Source organism: Melanotaenia boesemani, chromosome 15 (genome assembly GCF_017639745.1).
Source record: "Melanotaenia boesemani isolate fMelBoe1 chromosome 15, fMelBoe1.pri, whole genome shotgun sequence".
NCBI classification, from domain to species: domain Eukaryota; kingdom Metazoa; phylum Chordata; class Actinopteri; order Atheriniformes; family Melanotaeniidae; genus Melanotaenia; species Melanotaenia boesemani.
The window spans coordinates 6832092-6843091 of record NC_055696.1 but is presented as its reverse complement, the minus strand read 5'-3'; the positions used below and the strand labels follow the sequence as shown (position 1 = coordinate 6843091).

The 11000-nt window shown below is 39.3% G+C and overlaps 1 protein-coding gene and 1 long non-coding RNA gene across 2 annotated transcripts; one reads left to right on the top strand and one right to left on the bottom strand.

Annotated features, from left to right (window-relative positions):
• Positions 1-1104: 1104 nt before the first annotated feature.
• On the bottom strand, positions 1105-6585 carry LOC121654192 (transgelin-like). The gene is made up of 5 exons (XM_042008210.1): positions 6411-6585; positions 3004-3190; positions 2735-2906; positions 2488-2590; positions 1105-2365 (listed from the first exon to the last, which is right to left on the bottom strand). Exons 2-5 carry the CDS (start codon positions 3181-3183, stop codon positions 2215-2217), a joined length of 606 nt encoding a protein of 201 aa, XP_041864144.1. The 5' UTR covers positions 3184-3190; positions 6411-6585; the 3' UTR covers positions 1105-2214.
• A 160-nt stretch (positions 6586-6745) lies between these two features.
• Positions 6746-8626, top strand: LOC121654193. The gene is made up of 4 exons (XR_006012915.1): positions 6746-7318; positions 7928-8037; positions 8191-8301; positions 8563-8626. It is a non-coding gene; the product is annotated as an uncharacterized LOC121654193 (long non-coding RNA).
• The last annotated feature ends 2374 nt before the right edge of the window (positions 8627-11000 follow it).

Sequence of the window (11000 nt, the reverse complement as noted above, 5' to 3'; positions counted from 1 at the left end):
AAAGATTTTAGATAAGAACAGAAAAGTAGGGGTAGAACTAAGCAATCCCTTCTATTTCATTGGGTTCATAACCCTTTAATCATAAGAAAAACAATTTAAAGTATTATTTCAGCAACATTTTCAAATTGTTTTGCCTTATTAAAACAATCTCACCTGCATCTTATTCAGTGAGCTCTCAGAGTTCATGACATATCTGTCTACAGCATTCACGTTGCAATCAAACAATGCTAGACCACGTACATAACGATCCAAAGAGAGGTCAACTTGGCTAGATGTGTATTTTGAGTAATGAGACTCCACACAGCCCCATCGTGCCAAAGCACATTCGTCTACTGGTGTTGAAATAAATATTAGTGTTGAAATAATAAACATTCATTAGTAATTATAGTCTGGGCTTCCACTGGAACACAATAACAGCTTCTTCAACAGCAAGGTTAGTTTTAATAATGGAGACATATAAAAAATAAAATCACTCCATCAAAGAAAAAAAAAGCTAAAAAAATGTTTCATGCCACTGGATGGAAAACTGTTCAATGCACATGTTATCTCCATAGTAGCGTCTGCTGAATGTGCAATAGAGTAATGTACCACGTTGTGCTTACACAGGATCCTGTTAACAGATTGGGGGTCAGGAGGAAGGGGAAAGGGAAGCCTTTTTTTAACCCTCACTTTTCAATGATAACTCCTTATTTGGAAATGCTCTCTGGTTTCTTAAATCCTCCTGTCTTAACCTCTTCTCCCTCTGACCTCAGCAACCTTAATCCCCCAATCATCCCAACTTTCCTCTTTCACTACATTTTCCTCACTGCTTCACTATAATAATATTATAATTAATAAGTTAGACAGTATTAGGAGCAAACACAGTATAAATAACAGAAGATAATGGTTCTCCTCCTAATCCCCTTAGTTTCTCTTATTCCATCTAATCATAAAAAGTACATCAAGACACACTCAGTATTTTTCTCCTCCTGGCTTTGGGAGAGTTTTTTCTTTTTAGTCAAACTTTTATTACATCTGCTGATCTCTCATTGGTCAGGTTTAAAGACTTGGCTGGATACTTCTGGAATCACACACTGTTTTAAGAAGACACTTTTGAGGCCTTTGAAAAGTTTAACCAAACTTTATTTCAAATTCATTGTGATTATAAATGATCTATAAAACTCAAAAAAAATGTTCCAATAATTTCATGAGAAATCTTTTAACTGAGAAAATACTAACTGTATATTGAGTAGTGGAGCTTATGAGGTTCACACATGACTGTTTCATATTTTACTTAGATTTTTATTCTCTTTTTTAAAGCTGAGCAGCTCGCTTTCTAAATTTACTTATGGCTGACTATGCTGATGGATGGACTTAACCTATTTAACTTCTAACTCTGTCTTTTACTGGAGACCACAGCACACCACACACACACACACACACACACACACACACACACACATGCACGTCTTCCAACTCTTTCTTCAGATTCACTCAAGAGAACCAGCAGACTCACTACTTGCTTGAAATAAGTAATAATTTGCTCCGTTTGTTCCTTGACATGATATTGCTTTCAAGGTTGTTTTATTGTTGCATTTGTGGCATTTGTGTTTTCTAACTATCCTTGGAGGTGCATTCAAGGAGTCTTTGGTATCCAAGAACTGATAACCAGAAGGACATCCCTGGCAGACGAATGGAAAACAAACAAGAACACAGTGAAATAAATAATGGATATTGTTGTGGTTTCATCCATTAAAAACTGAAAACTTGGAGACTAGAGTGTCCTCGAATGCACCAACTTGTACAATTTAGGCTTCAGAAGAGATGTCAATTGCTTTAAAGTAGTGGAATTAAATCATTTAATGTAGATGTAGAGAACAAAGAGAAGTGAAAGCTAGATTTAACAGATTAGTTTCTGTAAATGTGCTGAAATGATCTGAAAAGAAATAAATCAATTAGCTCTTACAGTTTAAGCGACTTTTGATTTTAAGGTATCACAAATTTCATAAAGAGCCAAGCAGAGGGTAGCTCTAAACATACAATGTTTTAGCTGTACAATTGAAATGTGTGTTTCATATATGCACGTTTTCTTTGGTCCCTATTTTGGTCCAGTTAATTCTTGGAAACAGTCAGGTTGTTTTTCTCTTTGCGGTCGGTGTAAGAGTCAGAGTTTCTCCATCCCTGCTGACGTGCCTCTCCAGGGCAAAAGGAGGGTGGTTTAAGCCCCACTCTGGTTCAGGGGTTGTTGATGATCTGCCTTGGCCGTCCATAACCAGTCATGCCAGCTTGAGATGCTCCTTTGTTTGTGCCCATCTGCAGGCCGATGACATTTCTGCCCTCGCTCAGCTGTTCGTCTGAAAAATCTCTCCTGTTCTCTTGCGCTTTTCTGCACGTACATAAACACACATTTTTAAATTCATAGCCTCATTCCTCACACTTCTTTGGTTTTTCATCTGTTGACAGAAACAGATTTGTTCGTTTATGGGTGAGAAAAATGCTTAAACTCACTTATGGAACCAGTTGGGATCTCCCTTATAATTCCCATCATCCTTTGTGACAGCCACACTACCCAGGGCCATCAGGGTCCTCTGGACAGCAGCCAGGTCTTTGCCTATGGACATGCAACAGCCTCACATCAACACAAATGCAGGGATAGATAGATGTGCTCACTTCACTAGTGAAAACTGCTTAAATTCCTTATTAATTCTGAGACAAATCTACAAGAAACTATTATTAAAACGCAATTTTGTTTCACCTTCAAAGAGATCTACAGTCTGGAATATGTCCGTTTTGGTGACTCCGTAGTTTTCGGCAGCTTTGAGGAAAATGGCGATTTGCTCCATCTGCTTGAACGCCATGCCAGAGGTTTTGATGGTCTTGATTGGCTTGTTGGCTCCATACAAGCTGTTGATGAGCTCACAGAGCACCTAGAAACACACAAAATGGGCAAATCCATTTTTATCATACTAGCACTCACAGCTAATCACATTGCGATAATTCAGCTTATGGTGACCCAACACTCACACATCCATCCTTGAGCCAGTTTTGGAAGCCAGTCTTGTCTGCCTTAGGCCGACCAACTCCAGAGCCACACTGGGCAACGATCCACTCCACTAGCCTCTCTTCCAGTTCCGGGTCGTATTTCTTATCAATCTTACTCTGAACCTCACGGCTCAGACCATAAGCAGGACCTCTGTTTGCCATGTTTATCCTGTTGGGAAGGAATGTTCCGGTTAGATAGACTGGTACCTTAGTAAATGTAGTAAATGCTCCCTGGCAGTATTCAGTATAGATATTTGATAAAAGTAGCAGCATTGACAAGCTGATTCCTGCCCTGCTCACACCCAAACTCTTGAATGCAAAATAAATAAACTTTCACTCTTTCCTTTCCTCACATGTGCATGAATGTGCTTCTGGAAAGTATTTTATTAACTAATTTGGAGTGACCTAACTTTTTAAAATGTTGGTGCTCAAACTAATTATTACAGCTGAGAGGGTGATACCAATCTCATTTGTATGTTGAACACCAGTTATAGCCAGGAGCTTCTTTTTTCAACGTAACAACATTTTCTAGCTTAATGAGAAATGAATTAAGGAAAAGAGAAAGAAGCTGGTGTAGAGTCCAGGGCAGAATTATCGGCTGTGTCTGCTTTTCTACAACACTTCAAAACATATTCAATTTTATTGCAATATATTGTGCACAACAATCAGACTAATGTTTGGTATTTCCATTATCCAGACCATCCCAGTGTAATTATCTAACAAAGACATTTTGTACCACATAAATTAAAGTGCTGAACATCTTGCAGAGTTATGACCCTGCTGCTCTCTGTAAGTAATTATGGTTTGGCCTAGCTCACTTATTAATGCAGTATGAACTTCCTGTTGGCTTCACCAGAACCACCCTGCTCCCTGCATCCTGTTTGCTCATTCAGCTGTCACTTCCTTCCCCCCTTCCTGACAAAGGTAGCTATGTGTATACAGAAATCTAAACAAAATAACACACTGTTGCTCACCATGGAAACAGCACACTGTTGCTCACTATAGGAGTGGCCTTTATAAAATAGAAAGCCTTGCATCCGGAGTGTTAAATCATGAGCATATCAGTGTATGTGTTAACCAAGGTGGTGCACTTTAGCTGTAAATTGCTGCATTGCAGCGTACTGCATGTTCTAAGCTTCCACGAATCCAGATAACATATGGAGATGTTCATAAGTGATAGGGAAGTCTTCATGCTTGTATTTTCTTTACTTCCTTCCCAAGTGTGTACATGCCACAAATGTATGGTATGTGTTTTTTCAACTTTCTTGTTTTTTTTTTTTTTTGTGCTGCACTTTTGTTTGAGAGATGGTATAGAAATGGAGTTATTTCCATGCAGTTATTTGGAGACCACTCACTTTTGAACAGTAAGACTTAAGAAACTGTGCAAGTTTAGTATTTTTGCAGGAAACTGAGCTAAACATGCACTGTAGGGTGTGAGGTATGTTTTTTCCCTTCAGGGCAGAACAGCCCACCTATTATGTCCCTTGCAAAACAGAGGCATGTCAGTCTTGCACAATAAGTGTTGAGAGTCTGACAAGTCCTCCATACTGGAGCTGCAATACTGGAGCTCACATTGTCTCTTTTCATTATCTGTGGTTGCAGTGGTTGTATACTTGTGGGGGAAAATGTCTTCCTGTCCTCTAAGTTATTTAAAAGCAGTTTGTTCCAGCAAACAACAGTGAAACAAAACATCCTAACTGTTTCTCAATCAGAGGAGTTCCAGCTGTGATGTCCTGGCACACCCTGCAGCTGCAAACATCAGAACATATCTGAATGAGTGATCAGGGATGACAAAGTCATACTGTAAACTGTCACTGAGGTTAACTCTTTCATCTAACATGCATTTTAAACCAAGGCCTACAATTATAATCACACTTTTTTTCTTTTGTTTTAAGCATTTTTAGCATTTATGACGCGCAGTGTTCAGGGTGGGTGAGTGTTTAGGTGTTTGACTGGAAGTTTTTTGGAAGATAAGGTATAGAGCTATGGATGTTAAAATTCAACTGGGAGTGGCCTGATCATGTCTTGGAACATCTTGTAACCAAAGAGTCACAGTTACAACCCCCACACCCAGGTTTGTGTGTTACGGTGGGGAATTCTATATATAAGCATTTAGTGACATATTTACATATTCATTCAATGAGTATGAGCTTAGTGTATTTCCCCACAGTCAAACTGAATGTGACTATAATGTCTCTAAATGTGTTGCAATCAGATTATCATTCGCCAGTTTTTCTTAAGACATCTGGACTTTGTGATCCGGTGATGCTATCACATGTCACTATTCACTAAATTAGATTTCAAGCTTCTGTAACATGCCTCCGTATTCATATTCACCAAATCTTTGCTCTACATAACTCATGCAACAATGGCAACGTGTTTCTTTGTTTCGAACCAAATGCCAAAGTAAAATCATTCTTATTGACCTCACAACAGTGTTTTCTTTTTCTTAGACTACTACCTGCTGTTTTCCATCAATCCCCAGCTTCATCATTATACTGTAGCGCTTCTGTAGATCTGACTGTTGCTTTGGAAAAACTTCTAAATCTCTCAGTTTTTCTCGCTGTGCAGTTTTCTTACTCAGATGCAATTCAGTTCATAACTCTTCTTATTTGTCATTCATCATTTGTATATTTTACCCCACCCAAACCTTGACACTTTCACATCATGCTGATTTGGAGTCATCTGTAGAAAGTTGTTTCACAACTTACTTTTATTGCAACAGAGGTTCAGAAAACTGCATAATTGACTCAGCTGTGTCATCGAAATGTAACTGAAGGGATCAAACATTGAACAGTTTATTCCTTTTTACCCCTAACTTTCCTGAATCTGATATCAGGAAATTCTTAATATTTGATTTTCTCTCATCACTAAAGATAAAAAGTCACAGTCACGTAGGACTGTGCCAGACAAATGCAACAAGTTTTATTAGGATTCCCTGAATCAGGAGCTGGGCATTCAGAAGATATTCCTAATGATTAAATGGCACATAATTAAACAGCAGTGATGGGAAACAGGACAGAAGCTAAGTCTGTAACTTCCCCTGAAACCTCTGGGCCCCACATGCCATGAGCACATGAGAAAAAGGTAGATAAGAAGCAAATTCTCTAACACAAGAATGTAGAGGCAGATTCAGATGGTATCTAATCCAGACAGGGACAAGTAAACATTAACTCAGTACTTAGTTGGAGTCTGTGTATGATTAACATGTGCAAGAGAGAAGGAGAACAAGAGCAAGGGTGGGGTGCATGACATATTACACTCTTTTTCATGCTTCCTGCATAGAGATGGCCACAAGCACCAAACGCAGCAAAGAAATCTTTTGAATGTGAATGAAAGCTGAGATTGTTGAAGAGACCAGGAGGAAAATACCAAGAATGTTTACTTACTTTGTGTAGTAGCTTTTAGGTGAACACAGGTGGGCTCAGGCTCGTGTTGCTGTCTTCCTGCTCGTCTTCTTCCTCTACAACTCAGTGCAGAGTGTACAGCCAACGTAAATATAGCAAACACCCCCTGTCTGAAGTATATGACTTCACTGCATTCAACAGAGAGAGGGAGCAAGAGAAAGATACGCCTTTGGGTCTTCTTATTACACTCTATGACCCGCCCCTATCCTCTTTCTCTTTTTTACCACTTAAATTGTAATTCCTTATTTAGGAGAAGGAAGGGAAGGAAAAACAAGCATGTGACTTGAGAGCGTGGTGTGGTCACTAAAAGGAATTCTTCAGATTTCTCCTTCTACCACTGGAGAACAGGACAGGATTATGAGGGGAGGAGGAGAGGTAGAGGGTGATAAAATCCTCGAGAACAGTAAAGTTTGAGGAACACAAGGAAGCAGGTTCAGCCTTTAGAGAGCAGAGACACACCCTTTTCAGATTGTTTTCTGATTTAATTCAAATCTATGGAGTTTGTGGGTTTCTAAGTTTGCCAGAAACTGAAAGAGGTCTAGATGAAGCGTGAATCCCCTCCTGCACTGAGTGTTATAATGGGTTATAGAAGGCAAAGCAGGTCATGAGACACCAAAAATCTGTTCCTAATTGTTGAACATAAAATCCTGACAACTGACTCTACCCTTGTTCAGAGAAAGTTCACAGAAAAGCTTCAAGCAGCTTTTTTTTTCTTTTTTCTTTTTTTATGATGGCCAAAGGAAACACTCCCTAAGCATTCCTACCTTGACAACCACTGACGGCAGCAACAAGTCAGGACCTGACTGGCCTTTCACATGAAATGATGGAATCAGACATGATAACACTGGCAGCGTGTGAGGTCATAGACTGAGCCCATCAGTCTTGAGAATGTATGTGTTAAGAAATGCTAGGACACATTTCTGTCAGTTAAGTTTGGTTTCATGCCCTGGGATTGATTTTCAGTTACACACTGATATTTAACCACAAAGACACAGACCAAGGGTCGTTTCCTTTTTTCCTGCCCAGAAACTGCATAGAAGGTCAGCCAGCTGCTAACTTTGCTTCCGCTGTCACAGCTTTCAGTTGCAGTTTAAGTTTAGCACTGTTTTAAAAGTTTAGGTAATAGAGTAGATAAGTCATGATGGCTTTTGTTTTTATAATCTTAAAGCAGAGTAAATAACAAAGATCTGTGTGGGAAAATTCATGGGGCAAACCTGCAAATCCCAAGTAGACACAAGGATGAGAAATTCCCCGTGTTGGTGAGGTGTCAGCAAAAGGGAAAGATTTTCAACCACATTATATCACACAATTTTCTTCAACCCATTTGGTAACAATTCATTTTTTTGGTTTTACTTTTGTTTGTTTGTTTGGTTGTTTTTGTGTTATTCATCTGTCTTGCTTAATGTGATTCTTGATTTTCACCTCTAAAGTGCTATTAATCAAAGATCTCAGTGCTCCAGTGCTCAATGTTGAGTTTACAGGTTGTTCCTGTACTATAGCAACATCTGGTGGCTCAGAGTGGCAGACAACACTTTCTGATTCCCATCATTTATGTGTCATCATGGCATCATGTGCCACCACAGACCACCACCATAGAAAGAACTACCAGGTGTTTATACACTGTGTCTGTCCATCTGTCTGTTTGCATGCAGATTTATTCACACTGTGACTGTGTTATTAGTGATAAGGCTTAAAATGTGATTTTGTTCAAATGAGAACAATTTGATAATGTAAATTGTCCTTTATGTTTACCCTTGTACAGATTTATTCCTATTTGAGGTAAACAGACATCTTGCTGGGTGTTGATGATCAAACTGAGAACTGCTAATTGAAAAGAGCCGCCTGCTGGACACGACACAGTGAAGGTAATGAGGTGCAAAACCTGAAACTGTTACACACACACACAAAAACTTTACAAAGAAAAGAAATGAAGTTTTGTCAGGAAGACAGTCAGAGAAAAGTGGTGCAAGGTTGTTGTTTTCAACCTCAGTGTTGAATAATTTAAGTGCAGTCCTATTTTAGGACTAAAAGCCAAAACACAGTTCTTTCTGACTATTTAGAGAGATAAAAGTCTCAAGAATATATATAAACAATAAAAAGAAATAGTTTTTTGTTTTTTTTGTTTATTTTACAGTGATGGGGGACAGCATAGCACAACTTTAGAGATGGCAGGCCGGGGTCTTGACAATACTGGTCTGCTGATCAGTTGATCAGTCAGCAGAACAAGCACTGATTTCAATCAGGGTTGGTACAGTCAGTTAGGTGAGTTTACTGCTTGAGTTTCTGTCTTGGTTTCGGGTTATTGTTTACATTGCTAGTGTGGGGCTCCATCGTTAGCACCTTCTCTGTACAACCAGTTGAGGCCATGATGCGGGTCACACACACTGTGTACTGCTCAGGGCAAAGCAGATAGAGGCGATTTCCCACTTGCAATCAAGCAAAGTGAGCTCAGCTGTGTCAGCTCCAGATACCTTGCCACACACGGTGCGCTGAAGCGTCAGCCATTGTGTCAGCCCAAGTCGGGTTTGGACCTACGAGTCTACCTGCGCGAGTCCACCGAGCAAGGGCATGAGCTAAAACCTCCTCACTACTAGTGTAAAGAAATGTCATTTGGTGATTTTACTTCTTTTGAATATCTTAGTTTTATTTTAAGGGGCATTCCTAAAATCCTATTTCTAATCATCTACAGACGTCCAGGACACTGTGTAAATTTTATTGATGAATTTTCTGAATTATTGTCGGTTATCTCTACTGATTTTAACCATTTCATCTTAACTGGGGATTTTAACATTCACATAGATAACATGACGGATGGTAATGTCAAGGAATTTTGTTCCATATTGGACATGTTTGGTTTGTGGCAACATGTTAAACAACCGACCCACATTCGAGGTCACATTCTGGACCTGGTTATTTCAAAGGGTGTTGATATTTCTTCTGTTGCGGTCACTGACTTGGCCTTGTCTGACCATTTTTGTATTTTGTTTGATTTACTGATCACTCAGAATGTTCAACCAACCTGCTTCTCCGTTAGGAAGAGGTACATTAATGAAAGAACAAGTGCTAAGTTTGTGGAGGCCATAGCTATGTTACCAACAACCAGTTCAGAGTCAGTTGATAGACTCCTGGATAATTTCAATCTGAAAATCTTGAATGTAATGGATGCTGTTGCACCGATAAGAATCAAGAGCAACTTGAGCAAACAGAAAACACCATGGAGAAACACCACTGTGGTTACCAGCCTAAAAAGAGAATGCAGAAAAACTGAGCGGAAATGGCGGAAAAATAAACTTCAAATTTACTATGAGCTGTACAAACAAAGCCTGCGTAACTATAACAATGAGTTGTGCAAGGCCAGAGAGCTGCATTTATCTGAAATGATTAACAGGAATGTCAACAATTCTCGCACTCTGTTTGCTATGATTGAAAAACTTACTAATCCTCCTAAACAGATAAGCCCAGAGCTCCTTTCCACTGAGAAATGCAACCAATTTGCAAACTTTTTTAGCCAAAAAATTAAAACAATTAGGCAAAATATTAATTCCACACAGTCAAACAAGAAAATTAGTCTGTGTCTAAAACCCGGAAATAATTCTGATGTCATGTCACAATTTAAAATGGTGAATTTAAAAGTCCTACAAGAAACAGTTTGGCATTTGAAATCAACAACATGCACTCTGGACATGATACCATCCGACTTTTTAAAAACAGTTTTTACCTCAGTAGAAAGTGATCTCCTACTGATAGTTAACAGCTCGCTGGCATCAGGCATTTTTCCCAAGTCACTAAAGATAGCTGCTATTAAGCCACTCCTAAAGAAAAGGACTCTAGACGCCTCTATAATGAACAACTATAGACCTGTCTCTAACCTCTCTTTTATTTCCAAGATTATTGAAAAAGTTGTATTTCACCAGCTTCATGACTTTTTAAATGAAAGTGGAAATCTTGATAAATTTCAGTCCGGCTTCCGACCTCATCACAGCACTGAAACAGCTCTGGTCAAAGTGTTAAATGACATTAGGTTGAATACCGATTCTGGTCAAGTATCAGTCCTGGTTCTGTTGGATCTCAGTGCTGCGTTTGATACTGTAGATCACAGAATCCTGTTGCACAGGCTGGAAAACTGGGTTGGACTTTCTGGAGCGGTCCTTAACTGGTTCAGGTCCTATTTAGAAGGCCGGAGTTATTTTGTTACGATCGGCAGCTATGAATCCGAGCGAGTGGCCATGACTTGTGGAGTCCCCCAGGGGTCAGTCCTTGGACCTCTTCTGTTCAACTTGTATATGCTCCCTTTGGGTCAAATATTACAAAACTACAGCATTAGTTATCAAAGTTATGCAGATGATACACAACTTTATGTGTCTCTGTCACCAGATGACTGCAGTCCAATAGACTTAATGTGTCAGTGTCTGGAGCAAATAAACACCTGGATGAGGGAGAATTTCCTACAATTAAATGAAGACAAAACTGAGATTATTCTGTTTGGTAGCAAAGAGAAGAGAGTCAGCATTGGCAAACACCTGGAGACTCGGGCTCTTAAAATTACCAACCAAGTTCGTAACCTGGGAGTGT